Below are 22553 nucleotides of genomic sequence, written 5' to 3'. Positions count from 1 at the left end.
GTGTCGAGTCTCTCTCTCTCTCTCTCTCTCTCTCTCTCTCTCTCTCTCTCTCTCTCTCTCTCTCTCTCTCTCTCTCTCTCTCTCTCTCTCTCTCTCTCTTTGATCATGCCGCCGTTTGGAGTATAATACGTTTCTTGAGCGCCCCCCCCCCTCCCTTGGGCCTTGGTTTGCACGATAAGGCATCTTCTCTCTCTCTCTCTCTCTCTCTCTCTCTCTCTCTCTCTCTCTCTCGCATTTAGCTGCAGCCATCGCTTGGAGCTTCTTTGTTCACACAAGGTGCCGAAGGAGGAGGCACCCTTTAGAAAAAAGTTCCTCTACAGGAGGACACACCATCCCCATAGCTTGTTGGGCAAAGGAAGTGTTTCATGGGTACAACAAGCTATGAGGAGGACTCACCCTCCCCATATCTTATTGGGAAAAGGAAGTGTTTCCACAAGGACTTTTGAAATGTTTTCTTATATATATATATATATATATAAAAAGAGAATTTTTTATATACTTTTCTAGATTGATACAATCAAAACTAGAAAAAGTGCAATGTAGAAAAAATGGAACATTTCCTAGGTAGTGTATCTAGAAAATTAGATGAGGCTTCAATTGGAACTTTTACATATAGAAAATTAGATAGATGTCCATAAAAAAATGCTATATAGAAAATTGGAGGGACGTCCTACAAAATTTTACATATAGAAGATTAGATGGAAGTCCATAAAAAATTGTTATATAGAAAATTGGAGGGACGTCTTACAAAATTTTACTTATAGAAAATTGAATGGACGTTTAATTTTATTTTTACAAAAATAAAAAAACTGATTGATCTACAGATAAATATTAATCATTTTTTATCCTTCAAACTAACCAATGTATCATCTTTGCGTCACTTTTGGATCATCCACTATAACACACATTACACTAATCAATAAACTAACAACTTTGACTAAAAGAAGATCAAGTCTTTTTTAACATTTCTATCACATACAATCCAAAGTAACAATAAAACTACTCATAATCAACAAGTAGATTTCTCTTTAAACTCTTGTCAAATCTATGATTTAAAGTGACTACATTTAAACATTGAACTTTAATCTCTTTGCAAATAAAAAATAACATCATCATCTCAAAGAGATATCATTTGTTTCTAAAACAATAAAATGTTCAATCACCAAGCGAACGACAAATAACATGAAATATGATGTTCAACATGGTCTGTGCTTGTGCTGCACTTGAGACCTTACATGAAAATGACTTTCACTTCATCAAAAGTCAACTCATGATCAAGTTGCCTTTCAATGATAACCCTCCCACTATCAACCAACCACCTCACCAAATTCACTCTCATTTCCTCCAAACTCAAACCTCTCTTTTTGCTCAAAAAATGAGCTCTCCTCCCTTTTAATTTTGTAGTAACTAGCTTTTAAAACTAGATACATGTCATCAATTGTATGCAGGTCAAATTATTTAAGGAGAATAGTCTCCTCCTCCTCCACATTTAAAGATGAAACCTATATAAACACGTAACTTACTACTATAAACAAAGGGTTTTATGAAAACACATTTTATATATATGATAACAAAGAATAAATATAAAAAAGATGAGAATTACTTCATCAAAATTTGAAATATACACATTCAATATGTCACCTGCAATGCATTTCTCATCCTAAAAAAATCAACAAAAAGAGCTTAGTATTAACAAATTTGGATTATTTCTTACACATGTAAGTTAACTTTTAATACTACCTTTGTTTTCTTTTTATCTTCTTGGAAGATTCGTTTCCAAGCTTAGTAGCAAGAGACTCTTTAAGCTTTGCACTAATCTGTTCAATAATCCTAAGAACAAAATATGTAATCTTCTTGAAGAACTTTAACAAAAACTATGCACCTTATTACATCGAGTACAAGTCAAAGAAAGAACATTTAAAACTTTATTGAAGTAGAGATTGTCACCTTTCTCTCTCTAGTACTTTTTTGTGAAGCCTCATGATTATTTGCTTGACATGATGATGAAACAAAAATGAAAATCTTTATGTGTAAAAACAAAACACATATGCCATTAGTGGCATTACATTCAATGGCATGTCACTCAAAAGACTCTCTCTTTGCTCTTGCATGGCTTTGACTCTTTTTACATTGGCATTTGATAACAATGCTCCAAAAGATGGAAAAGATCCATCCACATTATCTAAATTGATGTCTTGAAACTGAAATTCCTATAGAAGACAAAAAAAGTACACAAAACCTTTGATCGTTTAATTTTTATGTATCTATATTACTTGAGAAAAATATCTACCTGCTCCTACAATGAAGATTCCATACTTTTGGTTTTCTTCCACATGGAGAGTAAATCTTGTCTCTATAATGGATAAACCATTTCATAAGACTTCAATTTTAAACTTAGGAACATGAAAGTACTAAATTTTGTTCATAATTCTTGTAAAACAATCAATTCATGAAGTTATGAAAAGACTCACCATTTTCAATTAACCAATTAATCCGGATGTGTCCTCAGCTTGATTTTGTGTCACCAATGGTACACAATCCACATGAGTCTTCTCTCCCACATCATCGCATAATTTAGGGTTTATGTCTACTAGCTCAATGCTAGACACCTATAAAAACACATAAGTACGTAAGCACATGGCATATATATTTAACATAAGAAAGAAAGGTCAAAATATAAGTATTATCTCTATGATTGAAGCTTTCAAAGCAAGAGTACCACCATTTTCTTTTTTTGCAGTGCCATGAGTAATGGAAATGGCCTATGAACTTTGAGAATAGTGGAATTAAGAGAATTAAAGTGAGCATTTTTGTGAGATTACTTTGAGAACATAGAGGGTGAACTTAATTGATGGTAGCAACATGAACATAGTAATTAATTAAGTTTGCATGAACAATAATTTTTCAAGAGAGAGAGTATTAGAGAACATGACAATAGTTGAGGATCGGATTTACTTGAGTTAGTCCCCCTTCCAAAAGGCGTTTGTATTATAGATTCACTCACCAAGAGAGACTTGTTACAATAAAATATTTGTGTTTCTTGTGACCTTGGTGATGCTATGAATATGGAAAGCTTCATGTACACGATCATAACATAAACTTTGCAAAATGCATTAACTATCCCAAGCCTCAATCCCAAGGCCTCAAACACCTTCAAAGGTGGAGAGAGCTAGTAGAGAATGAGCATAGGGAAGAGAAAGAAGAATCATCCATAGGAGAAAGAAATAGTTCCTCACTTATCAATCACTCTTCTTGCTTAGCATAACATCATAACATAGTAATGAAGATGAAGAAGATGGTAAGCTCCCGGGTAGGTCACCTAATAAAAATGTAACCTATCACGTGAGTTCAACAGAAGGGTATTTAAAGTTCTTGAGACTTACAGAAATATATATACAAAAGGGCATTATTTTTTCAAATTTGAAAAAAACTTACATATTTTAAAAGAAAAGGATACGTTATATTCTTAACAAAATTCACAGATAAGGGGTTTTACAAACATGTCTTGAATGCACGCGATATGGTAGTTTTACACATAGTGAACCCCTCGAGGGTAAGCTTAAGCATTGAATCATAGCTCTTGGTTGGGTTTGCATTCCATAGCCAAGAGGGTTGGTGTTGGCCCTCCACTTCTTAACAAGCTTGGAGAAAAAGATGGAGCTATTGCACTTTTGTGAAGTCCCCAACCCCGAGAAGATTGGGACGACTTGATAGATGGCCTTCCTTTATTCTCCTTTTCCGTTGACGACACCCTACTCTATTTCCACAAAGTAGAGATACAAGCAACAGAAGAGAGGAAGTACTCCATCCATCATTTTTGTGGTTATAAGGGTCATACATCACAAGCCAGGTCGATAAATCAAGGACTCTAATGAATGATGTTCCCTAACATAAAGATGAAATCCCATTGACATATTTAGAATCCATAAGCAACGCCTTTTTCCCCATGTTTAAGAGTGCGGATGTCCAATATGCTTGTGCAATTCATGCAACAATCAAGGCCAAGTTAATGAGCAGAGTAGGGTTTCTCTGATCCCCATGCCTGGTAGGAGCACCCCCGGTCTGCAGTAACAAGGCTCCAATATGGAGGGGTTGCACCTTCTCTCCCAAAAAGAGGTGGATGACTTGTTAAAGAATACCAAGCCACCAATTTTTCGAGGAGAGGAAAATGAGTGCAACAAAGATACTATGAGTACATTCCTGAGCAAATGGGATGGTCTTCACGATCTTAGGTGCACTCCAAATGCAGTCAAGGCACTGCAAACAAGTCTAACACTAGAGGGTAAGGCCTATAAATGGTGGATGTTGCTGAATGAAAAGGGCATCATATCATAGACTTGGGTGGCCTTCAGAAAGAAATTTCTATCCAAAAATGAAGCGGACCAAAATTGGTCTACATGGGACAAGTGTTTTATGCGTCAACATAAGAGATTGTTAGAGTATATCTTACATAATCGTGATATGATTCTCAAGTTGGAGGGTTTAGACACCTCCCATCAAGTGCGTGGGTTCATACGTGGGTTAACGAGAGAAAGGAAGAAGGGACGTACTTCTTGATGACAAAAGCCAATTAGTTATGAGGACCTACCTAAAATTGGGTGACATCCTACATGTAATTTTCAACGAGAAAAATGGATTGCATTGTGAGCATCAAACCCCACAACAAGTGACCAAAGAGCAAATTCTGAAGTCAAAGCTTATTCACTGAAACTTTATCGTCACAACTTATGCATTGTTGTTTTGGAGCCTTCATGTGAATGGGATGGAAGTGGAAAGGGCATCAAGTTTTCTTTTACCCATGCACAGTCCAAACGAGCCCTAATATCATTAATATGTAGTCGACCCAGTTCTTACTTCCTGTTTTTTACCCATTCAAGAAGGACAAGTTGATAACGCCTCTTTAGTCTTCCTTCCTCCTCATTTGTGATGTCCATTGCCTACTACTAGCCTTGGGCAGTGGCAAAAGTTTTAGTTCGTGGTCACATGGTGCATAGATATTTATAACTTTGACAGATAACTATGCCTGAGCCACGATCATACGAGGCATATTTAGCCGGCACCATTCTCTCTCTCTCTCTCTCTCTCTCCATGGGATAACACAATGCATTGCTTGTGTCACTGCATGTGCCCGTCACCATGATATTACTTAACCTTGCATGACCATGACAAAGGGCACAATTGACTTTGCAAAATCTGTAGCCTTAGTTATGGATAATTAAGGCTCGTGTGACTATGCCCTTAGGTAGGCAAAATGGAGAGATTTGAAATTGTCTACTTCGACCCCTTCACTATTCAAACTTCTTTGTTCAGCCAGTTATGGATGCACTAAAGTTTTTTTTTTTTTTTTTTTGCAAAACTCACAATTGTGAGTGACTTATATTGATCCACCCAAAAAATTACAAGGTCTTGTCATGCTCGTGATGAGCCATGACATCATCTAGGGACCATAATTACATCGGCTATTAGGGCAGCCCCCCCCCCCCCCCCCAAAACCACCCCCCCTTATCCTTGATACACAAGATACATTATCATGTTCTTCCGAGATCTTTTATTTACCGATGGCCAAGATTTCCCCCCATCCTAGGTGTTCCATCTGCTGACAACAAGGCACAAGTAGTCCTAGACCAATCCTCCGAGTATTGAGCAACGCATGCAATTTCCAATCTAAGTCTAAACTTTAAATATTAGAGATATTAGATAATCTTATATATATCTATACTATCTATACTATAATAAAAGGGGGAGGGATTCCGCCCCCCCGCCACACATGTCAGCACGACTTTGATCCGGGAGCAATCATGCCAGTGTGTCCTACGCAAGTGGCACAGCCTATAGCCAGTGCTAGCCTACAACACACACACACACACACACACACACACACACACACACACACACAGAGGTATGCCGACTCCACCTCCGACTGTCGCGAGAGCGAGCGAAGAAGACCAAATCCCCTGGATAGTAGCCGCAGGTTTGAAGCTCTTGCTTTCACACTTTACAGTCACAGATCACCTTTCGGTGGCTTTCACCATTGCACACAAACTCATGAGGTACCCGTTGAGGGTGGCGTTAGGGTGGTAGAGGCTACCATTTACTTTCTTGCAAACAGTAGGGGCTACGCCTCCCTGCCTTGCCTCATCTACACTCAGAGAGCGACCAGGTCCTGACGCCATTCATCCCTCTAGCTAAGCCTGCACTCACTCATTTTCTCAAAGCCGTCGCTACAGACCTACAATCATCTACCCTCGATGGGGCTCTACTTGGTCTTCAACGGCAATGAACTTGGGCATTCCAAATTGAAGAGAGAGAGAGAGAGAGAGAGAGAGAGAGAGAGAGAGAGAGGGTGGATGTCATCTTTGGCATGCGGCACCTATGTAGTTACCTCATTAGGGAGCAGCACCCCGTCTCTCTTATCTACATCAGCTCCCCTACGGCCTTTCGAATAGTTGCAAGCTACAACCGGAAATGTCCACCTGGGTGCGTTCCGAGGGGGTCAGCATGTGCCTACCTCATCTTCTGTCACTCCAGCACTCCACGAAAGCAATGGCGACAACAACAACAAGTCCAATGTCGTGATTGATCGGTGGCAACTCTTGCTTTGATCCAGCTCGCTTGGCATGGCAAGATTTCCATTTCTGTTGCTTCCACATTCAGTCCTTGGCAGCCCTATCCAACCCCGAGATTTGAAGCTGTGTACGATACCTATCAACCCTAGCAATGGTGTTTCCACCACCATCACTAACTTCAAACTCCCCACAAACCTGCCGATGTGCACTCGCCTCTCCGCCCACCAAGTCCCCGCTTCTTACATTGCAAGTACAACCAGGTATGCAAACCTTAGCTCCGTCAACTTTGTGCCATTGATCCCATCATTTACTTAAGGTGAATCCCATCATTTACTTTAGGAGTGTAAAATTTTGATTTTCATCGTTGTATTGAGAGTTATTGCAAACTATAATCTCTTTTTTGCATTGAGGTTTGAAATTTGGTCCCAAGGTTGTGGGCTTAGGAGGCTACGTTTCTAACACAGAAAAGCTCAGGCTCATGCCTCTAACAAGTTCTAATTCAGTACCGTCTTTTTTGTTATCGTGCCGTTTTCAATTTCAAAAATGCCAAAATAGCCTGTAGGGGACGTGGACGCAACACCACGGGGTGGCAAACAACATACGTAGAGTTGGGCAATGCCGGTGCAAAGGCGGAGGGGTTTCGAGGGCGAGCAGTGGAGGCTGTTGTTAGGCTCTATGCATGTGAGGTATGTTGGGGGCTAACTATATGGAGCAGAGGGAGTAGTAACGCAATGCCAAGTGGATCTCGATGAATCGTCCCCAACTCTCCAAGTCCCGAGGGCGCACTCGACCACAGCTTGGTGATCGCTGTCTCTTACTCAATACGGGCCTGCACCATTTCTCTCTCTTGCTTCAACCTTCACACACAGGACATGAGCAAGGACGCCTCGATTTCCCACTCACTTTCACAACCATACGCAGTGTTTGGAAAAATCATTTTTCCAAACATAAAAAGTTCCCCTCCTTGAATTTGCCAAGAGGAAATTTTAGAAAATTAGGTTACTTTTTTCAAGTTTTTACATTAATTTTCTATATTCTGGGGCCCTGCTGCATGGATGACGGGTAGTGCAGAACCTGACAAGGCTAAGGTTCTCACCACCATGGCTGAGAGAGAGTGTAGGTGCTCCGACACTCTTGGATAACTCCGGCGAGAGAGAGAGAGAGAGAGAGAGAGAGAGAGAGAGAGAGAGAGAGAGAGAGAGGAGAAGAAGAAGAAGAAGAGAGTGTTAACGTCATAGGAAACTATCCCAAGAGACCTTAAAGATCTAGCCAGAGTTGAACTCAAGACCAGAGAGAGAGAGAGAGAGATAGATAGATAGATTGGATTATCATCCACGGAGGTCATATATGACCTATGGGACCAAAAACACAACATTACAACGATTCATTCTCAGTGTGGGCTGATACATATCAGTTAAGGGCTGAGGGTCCATCAAGAGGGGTAGAGTAGGAAAAAAAGAGAAAACAAAAACCTAAGGGTCGTCTGGGGGAGAGCTGGTTTGGGATTTCGAAATTCTTGGATGATCGCTTTGCCACCTCGGTAGACTGCCCATTTGCCTTGCTTACGCGCTTCATGCACCTTCTTAAGCTCGATCGCTTTACTCTTGAGTTGATTCATGGTCAATTCTTCTGTAATCCAAAGCTTGGTTTCTTTGAGAAGGCAGGATTGACGTAGAAGCTTCACCCGCTCTTCTTTGTTCTTGAAAGTAAGGACACAATGCCCGGGACACACATGGCGATGTGTACCATTGATCCAAGCGACATTCTCTGGCTTGATGTTGACTGGCACAATAATGTTGTTGAGTTTGATGATTGCCTCTTCAAGGGTTTCCTCAACAGTGCATCACTGCAAGGGGAGCCCACCGATGCGTACCTTGAGGGCATTATCTTCTTGAAATTTTTGTTCGGAGATTTCCTTTGTTACACACGTCTTCACTTGGGTGATGGTTGTTGAGTGAGCTTGGCTAACCTTAGCCTCAACCTCCTTTACCTTGTCGGTGGTGAGGTCAACCATAGAATTGAATTGTTCTTCTAATTTGTTGAGGCGAGAGTTTTGAGTTCAAAGTTTTCTTCCAAGACTCGATCAAGAGTTGCTTGCAACTACGTGATGCGATCAAGTTTGCTAGGGACTGCCAGCACTATTGCAAAACTCGGTCTTGTTTTGGCGGGGGTCTTTGGGGTAGTCATCCCTGTGCTTGAGGAGGTAGAAAGGAACCAACCACTGATTTGCAAGTTCCAAAGGAAAAAACCTTTGAGATTGCTCAAGACTTCAACCTTTGAAAATGCTCAAAGCAAATGGCCTGCTACAATCACGCAACCCTGTCGAGAGCTGCTACAGTCGCGCAACCTTGTCGAGAGCCGGTTTTGTGACCTGCAAATCTGTCCCCTGTCGAATATTGCCTGCCGAACCAGTGTTGTACTTCGCAGGGCTGAAACACCGCAAGGCCGAACTAGTGCTGTACTTCGCAGGGCTGAAACACCGTAGGGCCGAACCAGAGCCGTAGCCTCGCAGGGCAGAGCTTCGCAAGGACAACAAAACCAGGGCCGTACTACGCAGGGCTGAGCCAGGGCCGTAGCCTCGCAGGGACAGATCTCGCTGTTGAGGGGGGCTAATTAGCTAAGGCTTAACGCCTCCCCCAGGGCAGCCCTTCGCCCACAGAGAGAGAGAGAGAGAGAGAGAGAGATACGTCTTCTGCAATGGGTGAAAGCACTTCAATTCTGAAGGCCGCCTGGCATGCATGTGAGAGAGAGAGAGAGAGAGAGAGAGAGAGAGACCATTTCTCGATTTGTGTTGACGCCTGGCACTTACCCTCTTTTGGTCATCACCTTGCTACACTTCATTACTCTTGGGGGTTTCAGAGACAGCAGGGGAGATTATTAGAGCAACTTGATCGTTTTTACGTTGGGCCTTGGGCAGCAGCTCTAGGCAGATTCACTACTATATGGAGAGGGACCAGCCTCTCAGATCATTTACCCATCTCATTGTTTATCTCCTTCACTAGATCCTCTGCACAGAGACGAGGTTGCCGCATCCCTGACAGTGTTCTCACCACCCCAGTATTGCAGCAACAGATTCGTGACTTATGGTCCTCGGATGCTTCTTATTGTGGACCCCCTGGAGAGTTTCTTGCTCATTGCATTACTCAGTCTAGTATTTACTGCCATGATCAGACCGCTATTATTCATCATCAGTTGAGAGTACGGGAGTCGCCACATCCCTCTTGGTTCCACTCAGCGCTTGCTTGAGGAGTGGCCTCAGGATGCATACCTCGCTGCTAGACAGACAGAGCTCACAGAGGAGATTCGTCGCATACAGGATGCTAGGTAAGAGTTCACTCATCATTCTTCAGTATCTCATTGGATAGCTAAAGCTGATCGAATAAATAAAGACTTCTTCGCTACGCATAAAGAGCGCCCTCCTGGCACCACCCTTCGGACTTTGTGAGATGCTCAGGGGACACTACATATGCATCCTGATGTTATACTTGATATGTCTGCAGATTATTTTGAGACATTGTTCACTGCTGATGTATGCACTACTGAGGTTTTACTTGCCCGTGAGCAGATCTGGCATCACATGAGACACCGTTGTACAGACACTATGGCAGAGATCTTGTTGGCACCTTTCACACTTGCAGAGCTCCATGCTGCTATAGAGAGTCTTGATCCATCCTCCTATCCAAGAAAGGATGGCCTCACTAGAGCTTTCTTTTTGACATATTGGGATGTATTGCATATACCACTCCTTCGCGGTTGTCAGGACATCTTTGCATCAGGATATATGCGTCCAGATCTTTGTTCAGGTTTCATATCTCTTATTCCGAAGGGGGGTGACACCACTCAGCTCCGACAGTGGAGACCTATTACCCTACTCCCTTCGGTCTATAAGATATTAGCGTTAATGATCAGCCATCGCTTGCGGCCGTTCTTACCAGATGTTATTCACACTTCTCAGACAGGCTTTGTCATGGATCGATGCATCCTGGATAATATCTTCACTTTTTATGAGGTAGTAGAGTGGGCCAGATCGTCTTCTGAGCCTCTCGCTTTTTTCATCCTTGACTTCGAGAAAGCATACGATCATGTTGAGTGGGACTTTCTTGAAGGAACTTTAGCCAGATGGGTTTTCCTTCAAGATGGATCTCAGGCATTTCTGCTCTCTTTAGGACTGCCAGCAGTGCTATTACTATTGGTGGCCGTGTCAGTCGCAGTTTTGAGCTTTCTCGATCTGTCCGTCAGGGATGTCCGCTAGCAGCATATCTATATCTGTTTGTAGGAGAGACTATGTCTGACTTTCTTCGTGCTCAGAGTCATGCATTTTGTGGCTTGACCATGCCAGTACCTACAGCTCCAGACCTTATTGATCAGGAGTTTGCTGATGAGACTATGCTCATGTTACGCTATTTGCTACCTGCTCTTGATGCTATGCGGGAGGCCCTAGAGGTTTTTTGCATTGCTAGTGGCGCTCGCATTAATTGGCATAAATCCTATGGGTTACTGGTTGGCAGTGATGACATACCTACTTGGGGGGTAGCTGATGGTTTCACATGGCTGCGACCGGGTCAGACATGCAGATATCTGGGCTTTCAGGTTGGATTGGATGTTACCTCACAGCAGCAGTTTGCACCCGTACTACAGTCTATTCGCAGGAAGCTATGCCATTGGTCTTCACGTCATCTGTCGTTGGCTGGCCGTGCATTGGTCGCCAACCAGGTCATTCTGGCTACAGTATGGTATACGGCTTCTTACTGGATGTTACATTCTGGTGTGATAGCTCCGCTCCGCCGCTTAGTGCGGAACTTTTTATGGAGTGGAACAGATGGGACTACTGATACCCGTGCTCGAGTTCACTGGTCCACGATTATTCGTCCTAGGTCAGAGGGAGGCCTTGGCATTATTGATCAGAGTTACAGAGCCGCACCCTTCTTACCAAGCTTATTGTTCGGGGTCTTTTCCCTGGACAAGAACCTTGGAAGATGCTTCTTCAGGCCGCTCTTTGTGCAGTGACTCCACGACTCGGCACTAGAGATGGTCATACTTGGCAGACAGGGTATCGTTTTCTCTTTACTGATGTCCCCTTGTCCACCGCCTCCCTCTCACCCTTCATCCGATCGCTCCTTCAGATTTGGGTTTCCATGCGACGGGCTATCATACGCTCACCTCCCTCATGTCGTGAGGAGATTGAGCTCCAGCCTCTCATTTGGAATGCTGTAGTTCTTGATTCTTCGGTTGATCCACCCCGTCAGCTTGGAGAGAGGACTCACATTGATTGGCCTCTTTGCTCAGAGCACTCTCTTATTGGCTTGTTTAGACACCATGCTATTCACAGTTGATACTGACCAGTCTCAGGGGATTCATGCTAGATTGACATATGATGCCACCTCTCCGCACCTTGCCCTTCCCGGAGCTCGATGGGAGGCCATCAGAGTAGTTGGCTCCCGCGGGAAGCGTCGTTGTGTAGACCCTCGTTTCGCTTCCGCCGATGCTGCACTTTGGAGGCTTTGGGTGTGGGAGGGTCGTGCCCTATCTCAGCTTTATTGGGACCCAGGCGAGTGGCATTGGCCTCACTCTGACCCCCCGGTGCACCAGTATCCTTCTTTGAGTACACTGTCAGGATTGGACGGTTAGCACTGATGAGACATCAACCAGAGCAACCCCCTCGTATGCGTTTCTGGTTACATTTAGGCCTCTCTCATGCCTATCTGCAGCAGTTTTGGTCCACCATCTGGGATTTACATGCGGCTCGTCGTATTTCTTTTTTCATGTGGATGATTGCACATGCGGGACTTCCAGTTGGGACTTGGCTAGCTACTATGGGTCATGATCCGTTATGTACTCGCTGTCCTTTGCGACTACTTGAGTCACCTACACACTGCCTTTGGTTATGCTCAGCTTCCCATGTACTGTGGCTTGCAGTTTGCTTTCTACTTAGCAGAGCAGGTATGCAACATGGATTTATTACTTGGGGATCTGTCTCATGGTTGATGCCGATGCCCGGCCCCCATCTTTTTTACGAGGGCTCAGACACAGATCCATCCTTTATGCTCACATCGACTGGTTATCGACGAGGTACTCTGGCTATGCTACCACAGATTGCTTGGCAGGGGGATTCTCAGACACGTGATGAAGTTTTTTCAGTCATCACTAGTATTACACTATGGAATGTTTGGAGAGCTTGTTGTCTCCACATTCTAAGTGCGGCTCCACAGCTCCTTTAGGATACCCTCACTGCCATTTGGCTGGACATCATTCATACCCTGATTTGGCAGTGGGATTCATCCTCAGGTACATCTCGAGCAGCCGAGGCACGCCGATTTGCCTTCCTTCGGCGTTGGGCTCGATCCCCACTCTTCTTCACACTTACAGGTGGCCAGATTACGTGGCATTATGCCCCTCCTCGGTGGTTTCTCCTCCACTCATCACACCGACCACCATGAGATAGTTCTAGTCGAGTTGTCACTATAGTGGCTCTCCTCCTTACATTCAGCTTGTACACCCCACGTGATAGGCTATTTTGGCATCCGCTGGGGATTATATTGTACTCAGTAATATACAGCCCTGACTTTTTTCAAAGAGAGAGAGAGAGAGAGAGAGAGAGAGAGAGAGAGAGAGAGAGAGAGAGAGAGAGAGAGAGAGAGAGAGAGAACTTCTATGTGACCCACGCCGTCAGCTCCCGAGATGTTCTCATGTTTTCGCTCCATGTTGCCTGCACCTGTGTATTCTATGAGCCTGCGTCACCAAGGAGAGAGAGAGAGAGAGAGAGAGAGAGAGAGAGAGAGAGAGAGAGAGAGAGAGAGGTGGCCCTGTTGCGTGGATGACGGGCCTCTTATGACGGCTCAGGCCTCATGCCTGCACCTCACCTTGGGACCCTTGCACCCCCGGCACTGAACTTAGAGAGAGAGAGAGAGAGAGAGAGAGAGAGAGAGAGAGAGAGAGAGAGAGAGGTGGCCCTGTTGCGTGGATGACGGGCCTCTTATGACGGCTAAGGCCTCATGCCTGCACCTCACCTTGGGACCCTTGCACCCCCGGCACTGAACTTAGAGAGAGAGAGAGAGAGAGAGAGAGAGAGAGAGAGAGAGAGAGAGAGAGAGAGAGCCAACCCTATTGCATGGTGGTGAGAACCCGACGAGGCTAAGTTTCTCACCACCATGGTTGAGAGAGAGCTGTAGGTGCTCTTGGTAGCACACATTAAAGGCAGGTGTGTCTCTACATATGTCCGCTATGTCACGCTGTTGTGGTGCTTCCTATGCCTGTGCTTACGTTATCTAAGTGTAGATTGCATCCATAAGGGTCGGCATGGTAGACACCGATACCGTGCAACGATATGAGCTCTTATGCACGAAGCTTGCGCCGTTTTACTAGTAAGTATAAGACAAGATAGAAGTTGAAAAGAAAGGTATGAGGCGCTAACCAGGACCCACTTTTAAAAATTTAACAAGATAAAGGTTCACATTGGCATTTTAAAAGAATAGAATGAGAAAGAACTAAAGTCATCTAAAGCTTGAAAATGAAAAGACCCCTTGCCAAACTATAAAAAAAGAATTCAATTGCTCACACGTGTAGGAATATGCACCCCTTCGTGAACCCTAGGGGCATATTTGTTTATTTCTTGGAAAGATGCTCCTTTGAAGTTTGAACTTTTGTAACTACATTTTGCTTTTCTCAAAACTCACTTTAGGTGAGTCAAAAATATCTAAACTAACATAATACGACGGAAAGGAGTGTTCTTTACATGTGGCGCAAGCTGTAAGATGAATGCTAAATTCCAAAACTAAGAGTAGCTCTTGGACACACGATAAAGAGGGAGAGAGAAAGAGAGAGGCCGCCGAAGACGGTTGTCTGTACTAATATTAAAAAAAACTCCAAAAAATTTACAACAACTCCTGCAAAGTTTGTGCCATGAGAACAAGACATACCGTAAAGTTCATGGCTTAATAGAGAGTCCTAACCCGCTACAAAGATCATAAGAAACCGTAAAGTTCGCACATAAAGTGTGGGCTTTTACGAGGAGCCCTAACCCGCTACAGAGACGAGAACATAGGTTGACAAGGGAGCCACCCTCCAAAATGGACACAACAGAAAAACTTATATGCCGATAAGGTGGGGCCTATGGTCCCTATCACTAAACAAAGCCTCTCGGGGTGCCACCATGTCGTCACTACTACCACCAGCAAATTGCATGCCCAAATAGGAACATAGAACAACTCACACACCCAAGCCGACCGAGAAACCCGAGAGATTACGTTGCACGTTAAGCCTTGCACCAACCAACCACGGGGTACAGGTACCCAAGATTGCCACGAAGAAGCTACTGCTATCACCAACACCACTTCCCCTTCGGCACCAAGGCTCCACGATCCAAAACTTTCCTGCACAAGCATCACATGCGTCGTAGCATTGCAAAGGCAAATCAGAGGGGTGAACTCCACTGAAGCCAAAAATAAAGGTGCGTTGAAGAGAGCGTCGTGATTACGCATCCCCTGCGCATCCCTAGCCCAACTTCTCAAACTAGGTCCGCTGTCCATCAACACTAAGTCACACATCCTCTCACAGAGACCGATCTTCACCTCGCCTTGCCGCAGCACCCCCTATGAGTCTCCTGCTCTGAGGCCTCGCAGATAGCAAAGCGAAAGAGAACGCCTCACCCCACGAAACCCTTGGACCTTTGTAATTACTAAGAAGGGGCCTCTTGATAATAAAGTGGATCCCCTAAGATCTATCAAGTAAAACTAAGGATGATTAATGGTTGTTTTAAAAACGCTGCAGCTTTTACAACACAGACAAGCACTCTCTCTCTCTCTCTCTCTCTCTCACACACACACACACACACACACACATTCTCTCTCTTCACATAACTACCATAGCCAAGGCCATGCTATGGGCTCATATATGTATATGGAGAAGACGATGGAGTGTAATGTTTTTGTGGGGGGTGTGTGTGTGAGAGAGAGAGAGAGATAGAGAAGAATATAAGGTTTTAAGGCATAATTTTTATTTATTTTTGGGCAAAACTCACAATAAGTGAGTGATAAATTAGAAACCAACAAAATTTTAAAGCCTGCAACTTGCTTGTGTGAATAATTACTTGAGTTTAGCATGAAAAGACATGTCCAAAAATAATGAGAAAGCATGTAAAATCACTATTGGAAATAATAAAATTCCAAATGTTTGCACTATTTGAAAATAATTAAATTCCAAATGTTTTTGCCTAACTCTTTTCTTGTTGTAGAGAGCCAAAAAAAAGAGGCATTCAAAAATTTGTACGCCTTAATTATACACAAGAAGTTTTGGACAGATTCTCACAATAATTCCCACATTATGACTTACCTCAACATCATGAGCTTTTGTGAGGCTAGCTAGGTACGATTGGGGGCAGGGGACCGCCGGCCCGAGGGGGGGGCCGGTGGTCCCCTGCCCCCAATCGTACCTAGCTAGGTATGCGGTGCCGCTCGAGCAGAAGCTCATGATGTTATGCATTGTATGAAAAATACTGGAAAAGGCTCCCTTTTCTTACATGAGAAAATTTCTAAATCTTCTTGTGAGCTCCTTCCCACCGGGCCGGCGGTCCCCTGCCCCCAATGGTACCTAGCTAGGTATAAGTGGCTCCTTAGCATAAGCTCATGATGTTATGCATTGTATGAAAAATACTGGAAAAGGCTCACTTTTCCTACATAAGAAAATTTCTAAATCGTCTTGTGAGCTCCTTCTCCTCCAAGGGCATGTTTTAACATGCTAATATTCTAATGGTCGGTAACAAGGACCCCTCGGGCCTCAATCGAGACCAAACAGAAATGAAGCAATGGATATGTTTCACACTTCATGCACGAGGCCTATTGCTTCACGTAATCCTTGACACGCAGACTATTTTAAACACACTCGAATTAGGCACGACGAGGTCGCGCGCACGCGAGCGAGCGAGAGAGAGAGAGAGAGAGAGAGAAGGGGGGAGGGGGAGGACGGAGGGTGGGTGTGCCGCTGTGTGTGGGTTGAGTCACCCATCCTGATCTCATCATTTGTAGCCATAAGCCCAAACCGCAAAATGCCTATAAAAATGCGTGTCGCGCTCTGCGTCTCCTCCACACGAAGCGGCAGGGGTAAATATGGTAGCTTTGATGGCAGCTTTAGTAGATTCTCCACTGCCCAAACGTTCGGTCTTCCGATTTTCAGGTGAGAATTCTGATCTACTCGTACATAACTTAGTTCGCCATATCCTTTTGAGTTTTTCCCTGCATGCATTTGGACCCTAGGGCACATACAGACAACCAAGTGTTTGCTCATTTGCAGGTAAGTTTTTCTTGCTTTTGATATGCTCTGTGCGTGGCAAACCTGGCCAGATAATGCGTTCTCATTACCGTGTTAAGGGGTCTCTTGCCGAATGGCATTCACGAAAACCTGGTTTTGGAAGTGCCACATACCATTAGGCAAGAGCCATGCCTAGGCACTGCTCATGGGCAAAAATTGATCGGCTGGGAGTGCTCGACAGACAATGGAAGGATCATGTATCCATCCTTCTCCCTGATTGTCCCCACCAAAGCGGTGATAAAGATTAAGAGCACAGGGGGGACTTGCATCCACAACCACCCTTCACTTGTTTGAATTTATTTGTCCAGGTTCCAAGCTTAATAATCTCTCTAAAAAATTAGAACAGCTTAAATGAATGGAAAGGCTTCACTCAATCCACCGAGATATGGGTATGTATGTGCTCATGGCTTCTCGTAGGATCGCTGTCCATTGATTTATGCATCAATAGTTGGGCCTACATGGAAAACCACGGCACCAAATAAAAACTGAACCTGGATGGCCAGGTTGGGTCCTTGTGGCAATACAATGGCTAGCTAAGTGTGAGCGTATGCCATATGGGCATATGTGTGCACATCTATCAGTTTGCTTTTGTGTGTGGCTTTTGGGTGTGTATCATGCATGTTTATTAGTACGTCCTGTGGCCTAATGGCCTACTGGCTTTTGTCGTCTGTAAAAGGAGTCCAAGGAGTTATTTGTAGTCGGTCACTTATAAAAGGAGGCCAAGTACTTTTTACATCGACCACCATGGTAAAGTGCTAGTGTGGACCCTGTGAAGCTAGACGTGCTCAAGGTCACCTTGAGGAGGGGAGGCAGTTGGTATGGGCCCTTCTGTCCTATAGGTGTGTGTGTTTGTCCTCTGACGTTGGGTCCCAACTAGGGGGGTGCTGCTGAATTGTGGAGCTATGGTGGGGTGGTTTATTGTCTCCAAATGAGGGCTCTGGATCCTTTTATAGGTGACCAACCACATTGGCGGGGCTCACACCATGTCTGCCCGAGCTCTAGGCTCTCATTCGATTGGTGTCCTAGTCTCTAGACTTGGGCTTCTCTCCTATCACGTGGAAATGATAGCCGTGTTTTGTGATGTGGACGCATTGTGGCGTATTGCCTTATGTATTCGAAAGGGTACACACCCATTTTTTTCAAATTTTTTATCGAGAGAGAGAGAGAGAGAGAGAGAGAGAGAGAGAGAGAGAGGCCTCAAAATTTTACACCTCTTACCAACGTGGATGCAGGGTTGTGAAGCTGTATAAAAAGAAAGTAATCCGATTGGTTGAAACACCTGCTAGGAGGTCTTGTACAGAGGAAAAGGTGGACAAAGGGACACCATATCAGAAGGAAATTTGTACCAGGAGATGCAACAGAGTATCAAAATGAACGTTAGTGTCGGCAATACAGCATTTTGGGAGGATTTGACCTTGATTCCAGGGTTACCGAATGATGTAGCTCTCTTGTGCCTGGCCAGAGTGCAGCGAATAGAGCTGCTCAAATTGCGCTTGGTCTGCACGTCCTGGAAGTGTCTTCTTGAGAGCAAAGAGTTTCAGGACTTGAGATTGAAGGTATACATGCAAGGACAATTCTGCCAAATGTGGCATTTTTGTGCATGCTTACTGAATTTTGTCGCCTTTCATTGCTCTTAGGTTGGGTCTGCAGAAGCTTGGTTGTATGTGTTGGCCGAGAAACCATGTCGTTCTCCTTTTAGAGCCTTTGATCCTTTCTCCAATAAATGGTTCTCACTACCACAAATCCCAAGACTGTATGACGACACTATTTGGCAAGGCTTTGCATGTGTGGCTGTGGGCCCAAATCTTCTTCTGATGGGTGGCATTCATCAAAGCACAAATGCAGCTACTCCTTTATACTCATCAGGTGTGTTCTCCCAAAGTTCTTACACTGCCTCAGTTTGCTTAAAACCTTTTTACCATTCACAACCATCATCAATGATTTTTCTCATGGATTGGTAGTGTATCAAGATCTCTGGCTTTATTCGTTCTCTTGGAAAGCTTTTTGAAGAATCAGACTTGTAGTCAGTGTCATCATTGATGATTGCTTAGTGTTGTGGGGGTGAACCTTGCAATTTTGTGTGCCATACATCACCTCTCTGTTGAACCTCTATTCAATGCGTTATTAAGTGCGAGGCTCATTATACTGTCTTGTGGATGACCACCATGAGTACATTTTTTGCACTTTGCTTTAAAGGTGAATTCTGGGCTCTTTCTGGATTCTTTACTTCATTTGATGCGAACAAGAAAATTGGGCATCAATGTTTGGGGAAAACTTATTTTTACACTATTTTCCTCTCAATCTAGGCAGGGGTTTTCCTTTTCCTCTTGCTCTCATCCAGCATATTTTAAAATAAGAGTGGCACAATTGTAAAAGCTGAGACCACTTTTCCCGAACACTGTTGGACATTCTCTGGTTGTTGGAACAAATCAAATGACATGGCTGAATGTGAGGGGTGTAACAATGTGGTCTTTTTCATGGCTTCTTTACTTAAATTGACAATTAGTTCTAGTTGGGCATTCTTAGAAGTTGCAACAATTTAACATGACATCAGCTGAATGATTGCAGGGGTAGTCTGTGCGGACGTACATATCTATAATGCGTGCACAAACCAATGGTCAAGAGGAGCGAGTATGAGTACTCCTCGAAGTTGGTTTGCGGCAAGTGTTATTGGAGATTGTGTATATGTGGCTGGTGGCCAAGGGCATGACCGGTTTTTGGACACTGTGGAGGTGTATGACTTGAAGAAGAATTCATGGTCACATGTTTCGAGCATGAACTGTGCGCGTTCCAGCTGCTATGGCTTTACCTTAAATGGAAAACTTTGGATAATTGGAGGCGAGGTCATGCGAAACCAGCATAGGGTCAAGCCAGGAAGAGGATCTGCAGAAGTGTACAATTCTGAGAATGGTTCATGGAGCTTGATTCCGGAGATGTGGTTAAATTCAGAAAAGGTTCGGTGCTGTTGCTCTTTGCTTACTTTCCCCATTTTTTTCTGAGATTCTGGTTCCTGTCTTGCCCCATGTTTCTTAGTCCTTAAGTGTGCAGAGTCCGCTGTCGGACTTGCCAATTTGCAAATGGTGTATAGTACGATTTAAATTTACAGCATTTTAAAAGGGGATGTTCATTATACACACAAACACATGCACGTGCGTGCATGCACAAGCTCGGGTTCCTCTTGAATTTCCACCATTAAATATCAGAGGCAAGAGCGCATTGCTTACTCTTCGCCCCCATATTCACATATCAAAGAATGCATACAAACACAAGCGTGCACACATGTTGCACTCAAGTATGTGCTTGTGTGTGTGCAGCACGCTTGCTTGCTCAATGAGATGACATGTTTCTTTTTTGGTCAGGTACCTGGACCAAGCACAGTGCATTGTGGGAGGCTTTTATGTGTGCACCAAAGTAAATTAATGATGTACGCAGGGGATACAAATAGCTGGTCCCATGTCGGTGAACTATCTGGTGCAGAAATGTTTAGTAATCAGAATTCTCGGTATGGATTTGCATGCGAGTCTCTCAATGACGAGCTTTACATCATTGGCGGGATGCGTATGTCAAGGCATTACAGGCACTCTGTGCAGCTTTTGAACACAAATGAAGCATGTAAGTTGACACCGTCCTGCGGAGGCGACTCGAAGTACACAAGCTGGCGGAATCTTTCATCTATGGGGAAATGTGAGGGTACCATAGTGGCATCAGCGGTGATGACCATGTGATGACAAGGCCAGTTCCAGGCAACAAGCCCTTTTGTGTTCATCTGCGAGTTGAAGTTTCACGTGCGTCTTCCGTAAAACAAGTTGTTGGGCATGTGGTATGTGTTGTTCATGGGCAGCCTGCAAGAGCTATGAAACCTCAAAAGTAACCCAATTGGCGCAAAGGGTCAATTGCTAATACAGAATGCAATCTCTTCCACATCCTTACCGCATAATGTTGGCCAAAATCTCTTTTTCTTTTGGGGCATGCTAAACATGCCTTAGAGGGGAAGGAAGAACGGCATGCATACGTTTGCGTGCCCTTCTTTAGCCAGTGAATGGGTCCCTTTATTAAGAGCCTTCCATATGACTTCTTTTTCATTTTTTGTTTCCTTACATGGTGACCTTCATTTTCTAAAGGGTGACATTTTTGTCTCGCATTTCTTGAGTGCCATAGCCCTAGCCTTCCAGGAAGACTAATCAAGCAACCATAACCCTCCCCTTCTATGGAAAAATTTCAAATAAAACTCGCTTTGTATCAGGAAGAAGTCAATCAAATACTGTGGTTGAAGTGTCGAGCTTGTGAATCGATGATGATGTTCCAAAACTTCCTTCCTAACCTTGTGGTTGTGAGTCTTTGCTGTGTGCATTGAGTGTATACATCTATAGATGTGTGTGGCCGTGTGTGTGTGTGTGTGTGGCTATTGGTTGTGGAGATCTCCATATGCTATGGAATTTTGTACTCTCTCTCTCTCTCACACACACACACACACACACACACACAAGCAGCAGCAGCATCAATGGAAATTTAGTTGTATAATTCACTATTAATTGTATGTGAGATGTACAAATATGATTCTACCAACATTAAAAATATCACCAACGTATTTCAAAAACAAGTGAAAGGGTCACGGTGGCTTTCTAAACCAATAGGAAAATGGTAGAATCAATATGTTGACTTCAACTAGAATTATATGAGGTGAAGCACTTTTTAGGAGTGTCGCTTTTATTAAGCGACGGAGTTTCCTCCTTGCAAAGAAGCGAGCTAGAAATACTTGCAAAAACATTAAATTTTGTGGATTTTTGAACTCAGTTCTTTCATAAATTTTTCTCCCCTTTATTATGGTTTGCTCATTAATATATATATATATATATATATGTGTGTGTGTGTGTGTGTGTGTGTGTGTGTGTGTGTGTGTGTGTGGATTTTACTAGAATCATGCAAGGTGAAGCTGCACTTTAGTAGAATGCAAGAGAAGTCAAGCCATGCGAGGATGTGAAATGAAAGGTGAAATAAAAAGATCCATTTAATATTTTAAATCCGAAATACTTCTTTTAGAAAGCCAAAAAACAATGAGAAAGTTCACTGTGGCCTATATATAATGCTGTTGAGAGGAATTTAATAATAAGAGGGTTCTTTGTGACAGAAAAAAATGAGAAAGTGATACTAACATATTTTTTTTGGGTCACAATACAGAATTACAATTTTTTGAAACAAGTGTAACAATGACTTATTTAGGTTACAATATATTTCAAAAACATAAAAAATAATGATTAAACCAATATTCAATGGCCCTCTTTAAAAAGAGAGGTACACAAATGTCAACACATTTCACAAAGACCTAAAAGAAATATTAAAAAAGAAAGTTTTTTTGCCATGTAGCACTAATCTACAAGCTTTATCTGCCCACAATTGCACCAAAAACCAACACTTTACTAAGGACTCCGTATGTAGTCCAAAACAAGTGAAAGGGTCACAATGGCTTTCTAAATATTTAAAAAAAGTTATAAAGTCATTAGGTTGAGTTTAACTCGAATCAGTGTTCGAGAAGGGATTGCCTCAGCTTAGCCTTGAGCCGGTTGACAATGGAGACTAGCCGGTTGCAAACCATGATAAAGGGAAGAAAAACAATGAAATATGTGAGCAAATAGTTCAAAAATCTTGCAAATTTATGCTAGTATTTTCGGTTCGCTTCTTTGTGAG

At 43.4% G+C, this 22553-nt stretch overlaps 1 protein-coding gene and 1 pseudogene across 2 annotated transcripts; one reads left to right on the top strand and one right to left on the bottom strand.

Annotated features, from left to right (window-relative positions):
• Positions 1 to 1231: 1231 nt before the first annotated feature.
• LOC147452341 (uncharacterized) lies at positions 1232 to 6736 on the bottom strand (annotated as a pseudogene).
• A 9776-nt stretch (positions 6737 to 16512) lies between these two features.
• Positions 16513 to 21158, top strand: LOC147452340 (F-box/kelch-repeat protein At1g16250-like). Of its 2 annotated transcripts, none has more exons than XM_086518065.1 (5): positions 16513 to 16733; positions 18331 to 18424; positions 18506 to 18734; positions 19437 to 19822; positions 20228 to 21158. In XM_086518065.1, the coding sequence occupies exons 1-5, from the start codon at positions 16606 to 16608 to the stop codon at positions 20591 to 20593; spliced, it is 1203 nt and encodes a 400-aa protein (XP_086374191.1). In that variant the 5' UTR covers positions 16513 to 16605; the 3' UTR covers positions 20594 to 21158. The 2 variants fall into 2 exon arrangements, with proteins under 2 accessions (XP_086374191.1, XP_086374190.1); XM_086518064.1 differs by having other exon boundaries at positions 16568 to 16733; positions 18101 to 18424.
• Positions 21159 to 22553: the final 1395 nt, after the last annotated feature.

The sequence above is a fragment of the Adiantum capillus-veneris genome, chromosome 8, assembly GCF_014529385.1.
Source record: "Adiantum capillus-veneris isolate H3 chromosome 8, ASM1452938v2, whole genome shotgun sequence".
NCBI classification, from domain to species: Eukaryota; Viridiplantae; Streptophyta; class Polypodiopsida; order Polypodiales; family Pteridaceae; genus Adiantum; species Adiantum capillus-veneris.
The sequence above is the reverse complement of the archived record's forward strand: the minus strand, read 5'-3'. Positions and strand labels throughout refer to the sequence as shown.

What these genes read in the sequence shown, in the direction of transcription:
- LOC147452340 (XM_086518065.1), top strand. Translation starts at nt 16,606, where the DNA reads ATGCCTATAAAAATGCGTGTCGCGCTCTGCGTCTCCTCCACACGAAGC. An exon ending in TTCAGGACTTGAGATTGAAG is followed by an intron (nt 18,425 to 18,505) that starts GTATACATGCAA and finishes CATTGCTCTTAG; the next exon opens with GTTGGGTCTGCAGAAGCTTG. An exon ending in TGTGGTTAAATTCAGAAAAG is followed by an intron (nt 19,823 to 20,227) that starts GTTCGGTGCTGT and finishes TTTTTTGGTCAG; the next exon opens with GTACCTGGACCAAGCACAGT.